The sequence below is a fragment of the Chanodichthys erythropterus genome, chromosome 20, assembly GCF_024489055.1.
Source record: "Chanodichthys erythropterus isolate Z2021 chromosome 20, ASM2448905v1, whole genome shotgun sequence".
Classification (NCBI taxonomy): domain Eukaryota; kingdom Metazoa; phylum Chordata; class Actinopteri; order Cypriniformes; family Xenocyprididae; genus Chanodichthys; species Chanodichthys erythropterus.
In genome coordinates, this window is record NC_090240.1 from 26,215,019 (window position 1) to 26,233,362 (window position 18,344).

Below are 18,344 nucleotides of genomic sequence, written 5' to 3' on the forward strand. Positions count from 1 at the left end.
AACTTCAAGCTTTTAAAGTCACCATGAAATCAAAATTGACATTTCTTGTTTTTTTTTTTTTATGGAATATTGTAGTATTTATTATAAATTATTTATCCATGCACATTATTACTTTTATTTTTTAATTTATGTAATATATATATATATATATACAGTACAGTCCAAAAGTTTGGAACCACTGATTTTTAATGTTTTTAAAAGAAGTTTCGTCTGCTCACCAAGGCTACATTTATTTAATTAAAAATACAGTAAAAAACAGTAATATTGTGAAATATTATTACAATTTAAAATAACTGTGTACTATTTAAATATATTTGACAAAGTAATTTATTCCTGTGATGCAAAGCTGAATTTTCAGCATCGTTACTCCAGTCTTCAGTGTCACATGCTGATTTGCTGCTCAATAAACATATTTTTCAATGATGAAAACAGTTGTGTACTTTTTTTTTCAGGATTCCTTGATGAATAGAAAGTTCAAAAGAACAGCATTTATCTGAAATACAAAGCTTCTGTAGCATTATACACTACCGTTCAAAAGTTTGGGGTCAGTGAGAATTTTTATTTTTTTGAAAAGAAATTAAAGAAATGAATACTTTTATTCAGCAAGGATGCATTAAATCAATCAAAAGTGGCAGTAAAGACATTTATAATGTTACAAAAGATTAGATTTCAGATAAACACTGTTCTTTTGAACTTTCTATTCATCAAATAATCCTGAAAGAAATATTGTACAGAAATATTTTGTACAATTGTACACATTAAATGTTTCTTGAGCAGCAGATCAGCATATTAGAATGATTTCTGAAGGATCATGTGACACTGAAGACTGGAGTAACGATGCTGAAAATTCAGCTTTGCATCACAGGAATAAATTACTTTGTGAAATATATTAAAATAGAAAACAGTTATTTTAAATTGTAATAATATTTCACAATATTACTGTTTTTACTGTATTTTGAATTAAATAAATGTAGCCTTGGTGAGCAGACGAAACTTCTTTTAAAAACATTAAAAATCTTAGTGGTTCCAAACTTTTGGACTGTACTGTATATATACACACCACAACACACTTGTAGACAATCTACAACTGTTTGAAGCTGCTGTGCTGCTGGCGACTAACAACTAACTCTTGCTTGTATATGAAGAGTGGTTCCAAAACGCTAACAGCATTAAAAAAAAAAAGAAGAGTTTCTGCCAAAATCAGTACTGTATCTGGTCGGTATTGAAAAGTAATTCATTAATTTTGTGCAAAATGCAATATCCGTCGTGTTATTCCGTCATGTTTTCTCCCCTTCTTTCTCCCTTCTATGCAGAATGCAATATATCCGCTCAACCAATCACAGCGCACCATTCCACCCACTGTAAACAGCGTCCCTTCGCGGAAAAACGCGTTTGTCGCGTTTTGGAAAGAAGGGAAGAAAACATGACGGAATAACACGACGGATATCGCATTTTGCGCAAAACTACAAATTTTTTGTTCTTCCTTGTCGTTTGTTCGTCATCTACTTTATTTTTCACAAAGCATTATTTTGCTTCACATGAGCTATGATAAAGAGATATCCACTCTTGCATTGCGTTCATGCATTTTGGGGGCGGAGCAATGAAAGGATGTGTTTTGAGTCTCAGAAATTGCTTACTGCACCTTTAAATTGATCAAAACAACCAAACTAGTCCACCAAACTAGCTACTACAACTTTAATAAAATTACTCTGGGTTAACTTGCTAACTTAAATACCTTTCATTTAAAAATATTATTTTATAGTAGGAACTATAAGTATAGTAAATCACGTTACTATAGTGAATTTTGAATGGGAAAGTCTCAGTTCTGTGTTCTCTTAAATGCCTCCCTTCTAAATAGAGGCACAGTGTACACAGCTAAAACAGGCGGAGATAACTGACCACCTACTTGAGCCTAAAAGCAATGATCTGTGCGAAACAAAAAAGCCTCAGATGAAGGCTACCAGCTAAAATTAGAGATTTTGGAGTACAGCACCCAGAAGTGAACAGGCTGACCCGGAAGCTGTGCTGTCTGGAGGCGCATAGAGAACATCCAGCCTCTTCACTGCTTTATTAAAGCCTCTCCTGCGAGAAAAAACACTCTGACATCGATATAAAAGGTTTGTGCGCTCATATCGTCTTTTTCTTTTTGCCCACACTGAGCTATATCGTGCACATTATTGCATTGTACGACAGATAACTGTTCGACGGGAGCGATTTATCGCCTTTGATCTACCACAGGTTGCACAAAGCGAAATATAACATTATAAATGGCATTATCTGAATGCATTGTACATGCATGTACTAATGGTTGAAATGTGCATTCGCTATAGCGCTGTTATAAAGCGATCGGGACGGCAGATGTTGTAAAAATTACACAACCGTGCGCAGCGTTTCGCCAATTGTAAGACATTTTTGCACGGCATGATTGTCGGAAGTGTCAGTTTTTTTTCAAGGGGGGCCGGGCAATTCAAAGGTGCTATTCTTCATAAACAAACACACACACACACACTTATAACCACACTTATAACACCTCGTTGATCGATCGGTTCCTCCCTGAAAAAAATGGACCTACTCGAATGTGAATTTTTGGGCTCTGCAGAATATGGCGTCCTTATGAAAATATAACAGGCTGCCATTTTTGTTTTTTTCTTTTGTCTGAAATGTTTTTGGTGAAATTGTGCAGGAATTAGTCAGAGGCTCTGGGTAATCAGTAGATACCGAGATAACAGTGTTGTGCAGCTGCTGTATGGGGGAAAACAAATGGCAAAAGTTTCGTGACTGTTGTTTTCCTGTAAAGAGGGGTCAGGATTTTTCTACTTTAGATCTTACGGGTCTGTTGAATTCTGTCACTTTCTTTCCAAACAGTTTTGAAAACCCTCGATTACAATTCTGAAATTCAGATGTTTGCCGCAGAGTAGAACTGGAGTCAGATATGAGTCACATGGCAAATATTACAATTCTTGACACTTCACTTGCGCTGACGATGACTCAAGTAATTTGTTAACAAACAAACAAAAAAATCACTATGGTAACAATAAGGTTAAAAATAAAAGTTGTTTTATTTTACTTAAAACATAATAGTTTAGATAATTAATTTAAATTTTGATTCTTGAGGGCATTGCCCCTTAAGAAAAAAAGTTAATTTCTGACACTATTAACAAAAGTTTCTGCCAAAAAGTCTATTATTTTTAACTAGTTGTAAACCGCCACAGTCGTAAAAACAAAAAAAAATAGTAACAACTCAAGTAATTACGACATTTTGATAGAAAATATGCGTTGCATGGTGAATTTATGTACAGATTTATGTAAAGGCATTCATTAAAGGAACCGTTGACACCAAAATAGAACTTGTCATCATTTACTCACTCTCATTCCATTCCAACCCACTATGACTGACTTCTGCGGAACACAAAAGACAGAATGACAGCCTCAGTCACCATTCTCTTTCATTATATGGAAAAAAATTAGAAAAGAAAGACATGGAAGATTGGAATGAGATGACAATGATGACAGAATCGTTTTCATCAAGTGTGTAGGAGAGTTGTGAACACTTGTAATAAGAACACAAGCATATTACATACAGTTGAAATAAATTAATATAGATATGTGATTGAAAACAGGTGTACTTTATATTATAGATATTGCACTAGTCTGTATTATGTTTTTATTAAATTACTAAAATGTACAAAAGATGCAAAACTAAAATAAATATGATTTATTTACATGTTATTAGTAAGAAATTCATAACTAGACTCAACTTTTCTTGAGATTTAGTTGAGAAATATGTTTTTAACTACAAGCTTATAGGCCTATTTGTGATTTTAACCTGTTATATGTGTTTTGACTCTAGCTCTGTTTTTTGAGAAGGATGGCAGAGCCTCGATTCAATAATCCATATTTCTGGCCACCGCCTCCCTCTATGCCTGGTCAAGTGAGTATTGTGTTTTATAATTGTCGCCTGACATGCACCAGTAGTGGTACTAGTCAGGTGGTTACTTGGACATACTGTACATTACAGAGCAAAACTATGTGGCATTTAGCGATTGTCTGAACATAAGAAAGCATGACAATAAGCATGTTTGCAAATCTGTAAAAACCAATGTGGTCTGCCAAGACGTGCACTGAAAGCTTGATGAAAGTTTCCCCCCATGTTTGTTCAGTTGGTTTACGTAACGTGATGTCCCCAGTCAAGCTTAACCGCTGACTTTTTTCAGCTGGATAACCTGGTTCTTATCGACAAAATCAAAGAGCAACTGATGGCTGAAAAGATTAGACCTCCGCATTTGCCGCCCACCACTGTTCCCTCTCAGCAGACCCTGCTGGTGGCCTCTCCACCTTCAGATGGTGGGCAACATGTGATGTCTCTCCCCAAGCTGCAGCAGGTGCCGGGTCTTCAGGCCCACAATTCCTCTCAGCCTGACATCGCCCTGCACGCCCGCCCAGCATCAAGCACCATTGCAGGTACTGATAGCCCTTCCATGCATTATCATGACAAAGTTCACGTGTAATGCTTCATCATTAGGTATTTTACATCTTAGTACATGTAGTAATCTTTTATGTGGGTCACCAATTGGTTCATTTATCTGTTAGAACTGCACAATTAATCATAGGCCCTCATTTACACTAATGTGTTTTTGTTTTAAAACGGCATTTTAAAATGAAAATGATCCTCGTCTACACTGGCGTTTACCAAAGCGTTTCGATCTCCATCTCCATCATGACTGTTCAAGCACACTGAACATGTGCGTACAAGTGTAAACAGTTGCCTCTTGTGCATATAGGCAGCTGAAGTAATAAAAATATGCTGAGTTTAACTGCATAATTGCTGCTAAAAATGACAACAGAGCCAGCAAAGATTGCAGTTCAGTCTCCATGTTATTGTTTACACGGTCATCAAGGATACGCAGAACGAACGTGGGCAGCCACGGCATCGTTTTTAAAAGTCTCCATTTTGGTACAAACTAAAACTGGGTCTGCAGCATTTTCGGAAGTCTCGAAAGACCGGCATAGTGTAAACGACAGGCATAACCGTATAAAATATTATGCATTTTAAAACGAAAATAAATCACGGTCTCTATTCAAAAACCTATGCTTCAAATAAAAATTATATCATTACATTGTTACACCAGTAGGTGGCGACAAGTGAGTCTTAAAATGTATGTCATTGAATCATTCATTCAAAAGATTCTTAAAAAATGCTGATTCATCCAGTAATGAAACAAGTGATGTCTTTTATGAGAGATCATAATTTAAAAAAAAAATTAATATACTACACTATTGTAGTATTTTTTTTTTTATCAATATATAAAAAATATTTTGATATATACTTTTTTTTTTTTTTAATCGGGGCATAAAGTAGAATATTTTTTTAAAAAAAAGAAGAAAACCTTAAGTAGTGTGTAAAATTATATAATATATAATACAATACAATAGAAGAATATAAAATAATTACATTATTGTTATGATTATTATTATTAAAGAAAGGAATTAAAGAATTAACCAACCCGCTTCATTAATATTTCATTAATAACTGCTTATTAATATTTAATAAAGTCATGTAGTCCAACCAATATGCAAAACAAATACCACATAGTCATTTAGTGCAACTATTTCTTTATCATGGACACTCTTGTATGTCATTGACCCTGTAGTGAAATCCATGCTATTTTCTTACATAATTTCAGAGCTGACTATTGATGACAAGTCTGCGGTGAAAGCGAAGGGGTTATGGGAAGACTGGCATATGCGACAAGCAGTGGACCAAGCCTCCAGAGCAAATCATCGCTCAGGTGGAACACATGCGCGTACAAACACAGAAGTCATATTAAGTTTCCATTTGCCATAGACCCCTTCTTTTTGATGTTCAAAAACAGGTCTCACGCTGTCATCGCGCACTGAAAGCCACAACACCTCTGAGGCTATAACTCCGACCACCCCGACATCCAGCAGTCAGAACCGCTTAGGCGGAGCACCTTCCTTAAACACCATTTCCGGCCTGGCCAGCGGTCCTGGCATGGAGCACATGAAAAGTGGAGGTCTGATGGGGATGCTGGGACCACAGCCCAAAGCTCCACGGGGCCGCAAGAAGATTAAAGCAGAGAACAACACGGGCCCCTTGCTGGTGGTGCCCTACCCGCTTCTGGCCTCAGGCCCTGACCAGGCGGTTACCATCGCCAAAGAGGGAAAAACATACAGGTTTAACTCACTGTCAATAATGAATCATATAATTTGACCTGTATTAAATCTCGTATTACGCATAAACTTTAATTTCAGTAATCAGCTGTTACATTTTTGCATTTCATACAGGTGCAAAGTGTGTCCGCTCACTTTCTTCAACAAGTCAGAGATGCAGATTCATTCCAAGTCCCACACGGAGGCCAAACCCCACAAGTGCCCTCACTGTTCGAAGTCCTTCGCCAACGCCTCCTACCTAGCACAGCACTTACGTATTCACTTAGGCATTAAGCCCTACCACTGCTCCTATTGCGAGAACTCCTTCCGCCAGTTATCACACCTCCAACAGCACACCAGGTCAGCACTGTAGTGCATGTGCCACTGAAAACTATAAAACCAGTTTAGAATTCTTTAGATTAATATATCTGTGTTTGCTTTCAAGGATTCATACTGGTGACAGACCATATAAATGTGCCCAGCCTGGATGCGAAAAGGCATTCACACAACTCTCAAACCTACAGGTGAGGACAGCTTAAAGGTGCCCTAGAACTTTTTTTTTTAAGATGTAATATAATAAGTCTAAGGTGTCTGTGAAGTTTCAGCTCAAAATACCCCATAGATTTTTTTTTATTAATTTTTTTAACTGCCTATTTTGGGGCATCACTTTAAATGAGCCGATTCAGGGTGTGTGGCCCTTTAAATCTGGTGCTCCACGCCCCAAGAGCTCGCGCTTGCCTTAAACAACATAAAAAAAGTTCAAACAGATAATATAACCCTCAAAATGGATCTTTACAAAGTGTTCGTCATGCAGCATGTCTAATCACGTAAGTACAGTGTTTATTTGAATGTTTACATTTGGTTATGAATGAGTTTGATAGTGCTCCGTGGCTAACGGCTAATGCTACACTGTTGGAGAGATTTCTAAAGAATGAAGTTGTGTTTATGAATTATACAGACTGCAAGTGTTTAAAAATGAAAATAGCGACGGCTCTTGTCTCCGTGAATACAGTAAGAAACGATGGTAACTTTAACCGCATTTAACAGTACATTAGCAACATGCTAATGAAACATTTAGAAAGACAATTTACAAATATCACTAAAAATATCATGATATCATGAATCATGTCAGTTATTATCGCTCCATCTGCCATTTTTCGTTATTGTTCTTGCTTGCTTACCTAGTCTGTTGATTCAGCTGTGCAGATCCAGACGTGTAATGCCTTTCATAATGTTGGGAACATGGGCTGGCATATGCAAATATTGGGGGCGTACACCCCAACTGTTACGTAACAGTCGGTGTTATGTTAAGATTCGCCTGTTCTTCAGAGGTCTTTTAAACAAATGAGATTTATATAAGAAAGAGGAAATAATGGAGTTTGAGACTCACTGTATGTCATTTCCATGTACTGAACTCTTGTTATTCAACTATGCCGAGGTAAATTCAATTTTTTAATCTAGGGCACCTTTAAAAATAAAGGCAGGCTTATAGTTACATTGTACAAAATGTAGAGACTATATAATATATAATTAGTAGTCAACATTTGAAGTGGATCAAAACCTTTCATCAAAGTTGTCCTAAAACCTTCTTCTTAGGACAACTTTGATTAATTTTTTGATCCACTTCAAATGTTAACTACTGTATATATAACATAGGATTGTAACGGTATGTGTGTTTGTTCCGAACCGTACGGTACAGACGTCAGGGTTTGGTTCATGCAGTTAGATGATAAATACAGTCAGTCACAGACGATTCACACTCCAATCCACAAGGGGCGCTTGGTAATGCAACGCTGTTTGCTAACCGCTACAACAGAAAAAAGCGCAGAACAACAGACGATCTAGATATGCATTTCAACTGAGGAAAGACATCAATAAAGCAGCTTGAGAATAATATCTCACGGACATGTAGCATTACATTTACCTCAGGCAAGTCATTTAGTGTCCGCAGCATATTAGTTCACTAGAGAAATTAACTGTAGAGAGGAGCATTTCACTAAATATATGCACTATATTAGCTTATATATTCATTATATATATATATATATATATTAGTAAATATATTAATTATATTTACTTGTTAGTAATGTCTTAATTATTTAACCTGTGTTTAAATACATTTGTCACGAAAACAAGTTATGACAGTAACTGTGTAAATAATTATATTTCAAAATTGAATTGGAATAATAATTTTATAATTAGATTTAGAAGTTCTTGCAAAACCTGCCTTACGTGCAATTTACTTTTTTTTTTTTTTTTTTTGAGTGTTGATGGATCTAAAAATAAATAGCGATTGAATTTGATATATACAGTCAAAACTAAAATTATTCAGACATTTTTGACATTTTTACTAGTGGGTGCAGGACACTATAGTTCATTTATGTAAGTAAGTGAGGATAGCAAAATAAATTAAACTGTGACATATTATGCCCAAAAATTCTTCATACAGTGGACTACCAGTAAAATTAATAAAAATTATTCAGGCACTTTGACCTGACCATGTTTTGCTGAAGTGTTATCTGACATAATTAAGATAATTTTTCAACTCTGAGATCTTGTCATATTTTATTACCATTTTTTTAAACTATAGTGAATAAACTGTAATTATGAATTAAATGTTTAAGGTGTCTGAATCAATTTTGGTTTGACTGTGTGTGTGTGTATGTATATATATATATATATATATATATATATATATATATATATATATATAAAATTATATTACATACATGCACATATACAGAATTGAAATGTGCAAATGTAATAAATAAATAATATAAACAGAATTTTTTATATGCCGCATATTTGTGTATATGTATTGTTTTAATCATTACTGTCTTAATAGGTATTAAACTTTTTTCCTTATTTATTTTCCTATTCAGTCTCACCAGAGACAACATAACAAAGACAAGCCATACAAATGTCCAAACTGCTACCGGGCCTACACAGACTCAGCCTCCTTACAGATCCATCTCTCCGCACATGCCATCAAGAACGCTAAATCGTACTGTTGCAGCATGTGTGGCCGCGCATACACCTCAGTGAGTACCGATCCTCCTCCCTCCTCAACATATGGGAAAATATCTCTCTTGTCATATTCTAACACCATCTTCTGTTTTTCAGGAGACCTACCTTATGAAGCACATGTCCAAACACACTGTGGTGGAGCATCTCGTCAGCCACCATTCCCCACAGAGAACAGAATCTCCCAGCATCCCCATACGCATTTCACTTATTTGAGCTTCCTCCCTTACGTTTCTCTTCCACGAGAAGGTATTTTGTTCGCCACGATGGTCTTCCGTAGAGAAAAAAGAAGAATGTGATAAGAGATCTCGGAGGACGTTTGAGTCTGTCATTGTCTTTGCCCCTTTAGCTCTTAGTGATATAAAGCCTATAGGCCACAGACTCAGCAACTGCTGTCTGAACTGAATTGTTCAATTCAACTGCAGACACCAGTCTAAAAGGATTTGATTGATTATTCCAAAAACAGAATTGTGATCACTTTAACATTTTGTTTCAAAGGTGTGTAAGGGAGACTTCCAAAGATACTCTTTAAGCACTTTTTCAGCCTCGTGGTTTCGCTCAAAGCTAAATGAATCTTTTCAGAATGGGAGCAGCTTCTCGCTTTGGGCAGCTATGAGAGTTTTAGAAAGTCAGACGGATTTTGTTGGTTTCCGTCTCAACTTCTACTCCTTGTTTGTTTTAACAGGATATTGTGATTTATTTTACTGTGGATGTGACACTTCTTCCACTTTAAGCTTGTATTATCCTTTTATAAGGGGTATTAGGTCATGGTCGAGAAATGAAAAGTGATGTTTTGAGTTCTGTATGCCGTGATGTGGCACAGTTGAGGTCCTTTTTTTTTGTGGATTTTATGAGCATGTTCATTGCCCCAGTATTTTTACACTGGCAAAAGAGACCCAAATAAGGAATTGTTAAAAAAAATTAAAAAAAAATCCCCCAGATGATTAGTTTACATAAAAGAGGGTCAAAAAGATATGACGCTCTCTAAAATAATGGCTTGTGTAATTTGCATCATAGATGTTTTACTAGTTTTACTTTTTCAGACAAGGCCTTTTTTTGTGTGCAATGCAAATGTCATCCCTTCCAATCACAGTGTTTTGAGGAAAAAGTGTCCTTTTTTGTCATTTTTTTTTTAAAAATTAAATGGCATAAATGCATCATGATAATGTCCATTAAATGGATTTTTGTTGTGATGTAACAGAAGAAGTGTCACATGGGATCAGTTTTAACTGAATTACACCTTTAGGGTGTAACGTGACCTCTGAACTCCATTAAGTGTTAATTCCCTTTATTCTCCCTAAGACAAACGATGTAAAAGCACCTTGAGACATTAACTCACACCGATGGATAGCTGAAAGTTTTAGGGGTTTTATAGATTGATATAATCCTATTTTGAAATGTTTTTTATTTGTCAAATTGGAAGTTTGTACACCAAAACATCAGTAATGGTGTTTAAAGAAAATATAGAAGTCAAAAATTGAATTTTGAATGTAGTCGTGTTCATTTCCACCAGTGCGTTTCTGTTACATAAATTCATCCAAAATAAATAACTCTGTAAATCTGTTTAACAATATTTTTTTTATATATATATATATGCTTGCTCTGACAAGCAAAACCAGCATACAAGCTGATAAAACATGTTTTTAACAGTAGTTGGCAGCCGTTTAAAATGTTACTTACTGGGTTAAAGCACACTTGGTCTATTGAATTATTCTAGCCAAATTTGATCATACGTGATCATACTTGCCGTATGTGATTTATGTGATGTCAACAGGCCACAACACTGCAGCTCTACAACATTCATTTACTTTTGTGGTCATTCATACCAGTCATTTGTTAAGCTTATTGTGTTCAATTCATGTATATTTAGGAAACTTTTTTTTTTTTTTTTTTTTTTTTTTTTTTTATTTGTCTGTTTGCAAAGGACCAAGTTGTTGCTCACAAAAATGCTCTCAAAATCCCCCCCAATATATGTAATATTGAATATATATATACAGTATAGGTGATTTATCACACAGTATTGGTTTACTGGGTCAAATTCTTCTTCTTTAATATTTGGGAATGTGACCAATACCGCCATTTTAGATAACAGCAATTTGATGAGGATCTACTTCTTGGTGCTTTCTACAAAACCTCAGCTCATTGCCGGGAATAGATTATTACATTACAGTATAATCCTGGCCTTTTCAGCCTCAAATCCACTTTAGATCAGTAAGACGTGTACATTTGCTATAAAATATACCCTGTATTCATTAATAGTGCAAATTGCAAGGTTTAGATACTGTACTTTGTTCATTTTTGTATCTGTTTAGTATATTTCAACTATTAATATTTGTTTTTCTGTAAGTACTGATCATTGTTTTTATAGGTATCCTTGTCATTTTTACATGTACGCCTTAATTTTATCATCGTTGAAAGACCGGTTTCTTTCTCTTTCTTCCTCCATGTCGATGTTTTTCAGTATTTCGGTTTTCTTAAGCCTTTTTTCCGCATGGAACACTGTAATCGTTATTAATTAACTGTTAACATGTATTACGTAAGACATTGTTATATATGTTCTGAAATAATTCACGTTTTCCTTTGTCTTGCATTGTGGTTCCATATAAAAATTTTGTTTAATATGCACAGACATGACTGATAGGTGAATTAAGAAAATATCAATGTCAAGAACACTTTGTATCTCTATCTTGTTTATTAAATTCAGACTGTTATACCTGAGCCTTTGTATTTTTTTTAAGATGCATTGGAGTCAAAAAATCAGTTTTGAGCCTGTTAACACATTGTGATAAATATCACAATATTTATAAAATTTGCTTCCTTATATTAGCTTCCATAGATTGAACCTTGAATCCTGTTTGTCTGTAGATCTAAGACTTTACTTTGACGGCAATACCATATGATTTTCAGGGATTTTCTGGATTTTTTTTTTTTGTTTGTTTTTTTTGAAGGATGACAGGAGTTTCCTGATAAACATTAATGAAGATTAGTAAATACAGTAACAAATGTACTGCTCATGGTTAGTTCATGTTAGTTAATACATTAATAAATGTTTAACTAATGAACCTTATTGTAAAGTGTTACCAATCATCAAAGGTCAGCAGCAAAGACATTGGTTAATAAAGTGAGATTGAATACATGTTATTTTCAGCAATACTGAATCTGATTGGTCTCACCATGGGGACAGTAGAGTCAATAAATAGGAAAACAAAGTAACTCAGATATTTTGTTACCTGAAAAAAGTAATCTGATTACATAACTTGAATGTGTTCCCCCAACACTGATCATGTTGCCAATAATTTGTTCATGAACAGCTGTTGGCGTTGCTTAATTTCAGTACAAGTCTGTAGTTTTGAATGTTTTCTGAGTATGAAGTCTTTTTTTTTTTTATCTCAGATTGATGTAACCAATCAAACAGGCATCATGAAAATAAGTTTATTAAGAAAATACAAGCTTTGTCAGTGTGTACCATGTACACTGATGTCTGTTGCAATTTAAATGACATGAGCCCTATAGGAATATTTTGTGAAAGTTGCATCCTAATATCAAATAGCAGCAGGACACAATGTACAATGCTCTCATAATGTACAGGCACAACTGCAGGATCTTGATCCTTTTGCCACAGCTCAAAGTGATACAATTTCTCATCTGTCAGATGATTTTGCTCCCAGATCACAGGTCATTTCAGTCTCCGAGGACTATATACAAAACACAAAGGGAGTGTAAAATAAAATATTTTTAAAAATCCCATTTCACCCCATTCCATTAGTAAACAATACCGTAAGGTTGCTAATGCTACCAGGCCTGCATTTTTGTCAGTAGCCAAATAATACCAGCAGACCAGAAAAATATTCATCACAACCACATTGCTTGTATTAGTAATTAAGCATATACTACACATAAGCAGAAGTCTAAATAAATATGCTGTCATTACATGGCTGTAGTTTTTGCCCTCTCACTGAAAAAAAAAAAATAGTGGACATGTAAAAGTTGCAAGATCAACTATCCACTGAAAAGATGATATAGATATAGTCTTTACACCGTGAACTAAACACAGATACACTGCCATTCAAAAGACTGGGGTTGGTAAGATTTTGTAACGTTTCTGAAATAAGTCTGCATTTATTTGATCTAAAAATAGTAATATTGTGAACAATAAAGGATCTTGACATTTGACTTGACATTGGTACATTATTTTGGTGGCACAGCAGCTCTTAAAGAATAGTGTCATTGTCAATATCAGTTATCAATGTAAAGCTGCTTTGACACAATCTATATTGTTAAAAGTGCTTATATAAAGGTGACTTGACAATTTAAAAAATGTTTTCTGTTGTAAATATATTTTAAAATTTAATTTATTACTGTGATTGCAAAGCTGAATTTTCAGCATCATTACCCCAGTATTCAATGTCACATGATCCTTCAGAAATCATTCTAATATGCTGATTTGGTGGAAACATTAAGCAGCATAACTGTTTTCAGCACTGATAAAAATAATTTTCTTTTGTGGAAACTAATATGTTTTCTTTGAAGAACAGAAAGTTTAAAAGAACAGCATTTATTTGAAATAGAATTATTTTGTAACAACGTACAAGTCTACTTTCTCTTTTGATAAATTTAACGCATACTTGCTGAATAAAAGTATACATTTCTTTCAATCCATCTTACTGACCGCAAAACTTTAAATGATAGTGTACGTGCTTTCAGCTACAAAGGAGTGTAGTACTCTCAATTCCGTGTAACATTTTACCAATTTTTCACCTAAAAATCAGCACAGAAATGAGAAAAGGTCTGCTGACACATAAATGGGTTTCAAAATGTATCGGGTGACATTTACACCAAATCTCACAAAAACAAACAAACACTTGATTTCAACTTGATCTCAAATACTTGCTGTTTATCCAAAGGCAATAGTGCATTTCAGCTGTAAACACCTGCAGATGGTACCATCTGAACACAAATTAATAGTGCTTTAAGTGCTTTTCCACAGTTGTACCATTATAGGGTAAATGTATAAAAAAATACATATGGCATCTTATAGATGTGACAAGGCTACTGACCATAGCATCCAATGAAGTGTCATGTTTGCGAATGATATAAAATCTCATGCATTCTAGCCTGACTCTATGTGAGCCACAAAGGCAATGTAACTGAATTCAACGCAGGTGATATGAGCCTGAGCAAGAATACATCTCTTCACACTAAAAGACCTAAAACATGACACACAGTCATGGTGCCACAGAAACTATTTCTTGAGCAAGTTGTCTATTTTACACATCTAAACATTTTACCCCTCCACAGTTGCTTATTTTTAAGCTTTGACTGTTCCAGTGACTTTTCAGATTGGCAAACTCTGTAATGGCATTTCACAGTCTTTGTAACTCCCTCAAGCCTCATCGCTTGTGGCACTGAGACTCTCTTCCTGCTCTAACCTGCTGTTGGGAGCCACAGGTGAGGTCACATTCAGGTAGCCTATCTCAGTGGACTGTGAAACGGGCACAGACGAGGAGATCTCCAGGCTCTTCACTCCACTTTCACCCACTTTGACTTTGCGAATGGCATCCAATATTCCCCATGAGTCACAGAGCCCAGGCTGTGGACTAGAGCAAGATGTTGAGATGTAAGATGTCACCATTTGTTTACTGACACAGAAAAATAATCCCATATTGCACTGCAGCCTCAGTGGAAAAATGAATCCAAAATGGCAGATGAGACAAGTATGGAAGAGGATTAGGGCCAAGCAATAATAAAAAAATAAAACCATCTCGAGATTAAAGTTGTTAAATTTCGAAAAAAAAAAAAAGTCGAGATAAAATGATGAGAATAAACTCATTAAATTACGAGAAAAAACTTGTTAAATTTCGAGGAAAAAGTCGAGATAAAATGTTGATAAACTCGTTAAATTACGAGAAAAAATTTGTTAAATTTCGAGAAAAAAGTCAAGATAAAATGTTGAGAACAAATTTGTTAAATTACGAGAAAAATGTCGTTAAATTTCGAGAAAAAAGTCGAGATAAAATGTTGAGAATAAAGTCATTAAATTACGAGAAAAGTCATTAAATTACGATAACAAATTTGTTAAATTATGAGAAAAATGACGTTAAATTTCAAGAAAAAAGTCGAGATAAAATGTAGAGAATAAAGTCATTTAATTATGAGAAAAAAAGTCATTAAGTTACGAGAAAAAAATCGAGACAAAATGTTGAGAATAAACTTGTTAAATTATGAGAAAAAATTCAGAGAAATTCAGAGAAAAAAGTCGATAAAATGTTGAGAATAAAGTCATTAAATTACGAGAAAAAAGTCGTTTTTTCTCATAATTTAATGACTTTATTCTCAGAATTTAATTACTTTATTCTCAACATTTTATCCTGACTTTTTTCTCGAAATTTAACAAGTTTTTTCTCGTAATTTAACAAGTTTATTCTCAACATTTTATCTCGACTTTTTTCTTGAAATTTAACAACTTTAATCTCGAGATGGTTTTATTTTTTTATTATTGCTTGGCCCTAATCCTCTTCCGTAGACAAGATATACCTTTCAAAAAATTGGCAAGATTTTCTTTATGTTTTTGAAAGAAGTCTCTTATGCTCACCAAGGCTGCTTTTATTTAATCAGAAATAAAGTAAAACACTTGTAACTTTTTTCTGTGTTAATATTTATTTTAAAATGTGATGGTAAAGTTGAATTTTCAGCTTCATTACTCCAGTATTCAGTGTCACATGATCCTTCATATATCATTCTAATATGCTGATTTGGTGGAAACGTTTCTTATTATAAATGTTTTAAGTGGAAACAGTGATACATTTTTATACATTTTCAGTCACTTGACTATTTAATGCATCTCTCCTGAATAAATATATTAAATTCTTAAAATCTTACTGACCGCAAACTTTCGAACGGAAGTGTATATTGAATACTAAACTTAAAATTAGGTAAAGAAAATTAATGAAAAAAAAAAAAAAAAAAAAAAAAATTTACGGTAATTAAAAACAAATTATATTACCCAATATTTTGCGTGCCATGCATTTTTTGATTTGACTAGATTTTGGAACAGAAATATCAAGTTGGAAGACTGAAAAAAAGTTATTATACCTCGGAGTTGATGTCCGCAACAGGCTATCATGATGAGCGCCAGAAGGAAACATTTTCTTGACCTCCTAAGATAAAAACACAAAATAAAAGCATCAGTGCAATCCAATAAATTTGAAATGCTTAAACTATAATAAAAAGAACATTTGCTAAATAAATGTGTACCTCAACAGTACACATCGACTGAAGGTTTCTCAATGCGCGATCTAAAATTCCTATCTGATTGGCCAGTGTTAGAGTTTTTTCTTGCAGCTGTTTATTCTCCATCTCCAGGAATTTAACTCTATGAGAAGACAGGACAAAGAGATGGTTAGGATGTTTCTGTGCTTTCCTGTCAGGTGTAGAAGAGAGTAATGAGATGTTTACCTCTGCTGGATGCTAGTGGCGGTTCTCAGTCCATTGTTTCCCATCTCCTCAGCTTCACTTATTCGCTGCAGAAGTTCTCGTCTCTCCAGGAGGAGCTGGTCGTTTTCTTCTGTCACAGTCCTAATCCAGTCCTTCTCCTGCTCATAGTGGAACACACTCAAGATGAAGTACATGCTGCGTATATAGTGTTATAGGTCAAGTCTGAAAACACTCACTTTCTCTGAGAGACTTGTCGCAAGAGCCAAATCGTTCTCCAGCTGCTGGATTCTGTGCTCATGTTGGGAGACTGTCTTCATGAAGATCTGTTTAGCTTTGCGCAACTTGGTTTTGTGCTGAGAATGTTTCTCGTTGTGTCTCCTGCAGGACACAAGTTTAATGATTTCATATTAACAAATTGCATGTAATATTATGTACTATTAAAATAGTATATTTGCTGTAAGAGTAAAGGCTGGAACACACTACAATACTTTAAAACCTGTACTGACTGTAAAACACTAGGCATGATCATACACTTGCCAACTTTGTGGCAACTCAGTGGACCGATAGACAACTGATTTCAAACGCTCACGTGTGTATCTGTGTAAGTGCTCGGTGAAGAGCGTAAAATATGTCTATTTACAACATGTTTTTTAAGAGTTGATCATTGTAGCCAATCACAGGCATACGTATCTGTTGAGCACGTGAACACAATGGCCAATCAGAGGTGTTTAAGTTAAGTCAAGTTAAGCTCAACAGCGCTAAAAATGCTAGGGGGAAATGCTGGTATCATCACATTTTTTACTTTTCAGTACTGACTGTACTTTTGACAACCCTACATCATACACTACATGATTTTCACAAGTTCACACTAACATACAGTGAACAGCATAAATAAGTACACCTCCTCTGAAACTTATGAAAGTCAGAAATTACTCAATTACTTAGAAGACATGTTAGGGTTCTTTAGAGATATAATGTTCCAGCAAGTCTACATAATCAATTACTAAAGAAGCATGTCAAAATTATTCAGGAAAATAAGATTTTCTTATCGAGGTGATAAAATGTTGTGAAGCAAAAATGAGTACACCCTCCTAAAAGTTACTAAATTAAAAAAAAAAAAAAATCTGGTGTACGTTTAAGGCAATGTTTGATCAACAGGTAAGTATGCTGAACCAAAACATTTAAAGAGAAGTAAGTTCTTGACAATTAAAAGTGATATATAGCCCACTGAATCATTCTCAGACTTAATGCTGACAACAATGGAAGCACTTGGGAGAGAACTGTCAGGAGACTTATTTCTTAGCACAAAAGAGGACAGTGGTACAAGAGGATTACCAAATCATTGTTTAAGTGTGAAAATATAGCAAAAGTAACACAGAAGTTCAAAAACAATGGACTTGTGACAAGGCCCCTGAAATAATCAGGCCCTTATTTTAAGCTTTCATTTAGTGATGAGGGATTTTTTTGCTAGACAAAAAGCAGAAGAAATACCAAGCGAGTTTCTCAGAGCCAGCAAAAGCTATGAAAAGAGTGACTGTTTATCTCACAGAGTAAGATGCAACCTGCAGAAATGACATGGTTGTTGTTCTCACTGGAACTACCTACTGTAGCCAAAACACAATAAAGTCAGTTAGCCATTTCCAAAGCCCATATTTACAAAATATAGATTCTGGGAATCAATATTCTGGTCTCATGAGACCAAATCAATCATTTTG

At 34.7% G+C, this 18,344-nt stretch overlaps 2 protein-coding genes across 12 annotated transcripts in view; one reads left to right on the forward strand and one right to left on the reverse strand.

Moving 5' to 3' along the window:
- Positions 1–11,895, forward strand: part of znf362b (zinc finger protein 362b) — a 57,747-nt gene extending 45,852 nt beyond the window's left edge. The window contains exons 1-9 of one of the 4 annotated variants that reach the window (XM_067371968.1): positions 1,646–2,117; positions 3,851–3,931; positions 4,188–4,461; positions 5,685–5,789; positions 5,874–6,195; positions 6,307–6,531; positions 6,617–6,695; positions 9,054–9,212; positions 9,295–11,895. In XM_067371968.1, coding sequence (XP_067228069.1) covers positions 3,869–3,931; positions 4,188–4,461; positions 5,685–5,789; positions 5,874–6,195; positions 6,307–6,531; positions 6,617–6,695; positions 9,054–9,212; positions 9,295–9,411 — 1,344 coding nt within the window. In that variant the 5' untranslated portion in view covers positions 1,646–2,117; positions 3,851–3,868 and the 3' untranslated portion in view covers positions 9,412–11,895. Of the gene's footprint in view, positions 1–1,645; positions 2,118–2,434; positions 2,474–3,850; positions 3,932–4,187; positions 4,462–5,684; positions 5,790–5,873; positions 6,196–6,306; positions 6,532–6,616; positions 6,696–9,053; positions 9,213–9,294 lie in introns of those variants that run through there. The other 3 variants (XM_067371970.1, XM_067371971.1, XM_067371967.1) reach the window with 3 other exon arrangements.
- Positions 11,896–12,621: 726 nt separating this feature from the next.
- Positions 12,622–18,344, reverse strand: part of ccdc30 (coiled-coil domain containing 30) — a 28,039-nt gene continuing 22,316 nt past the window's right edge. For 7 of the 8 annotated variants that reach the window (XM_067371023.1, XM_067371020.1, XM_067371022.1 and 4 more), the window contains 5 exons: positions 16,866–17,007; positions 16,651–16,787; positions 16,450–16,567; positions 16,288–16,352; positions 12,622–14,792 (listed from right to left, as the gene is read on the reverse strand). In XM_067371023.1, coding sequence (XP_067227124.1) covers positions 14,579–14,792; positions 16,288–16,352; positions 16,450–16,567; positions 16,651–16,787; positions 16,866–17,007 — 676 coding nt within the window. In that variant the 3' untranslated portion in view covers positions 12,622–14,578. The remainder of the gene's footprint in view (positions 14,793–16,287; positions 16,353–16,449; positions 16,568–16,650; positions 16,788–16,865; positions 17,008–18,344) is intronic. The other variant, XM_067371024.1, reaches the window with a different exon arrangement.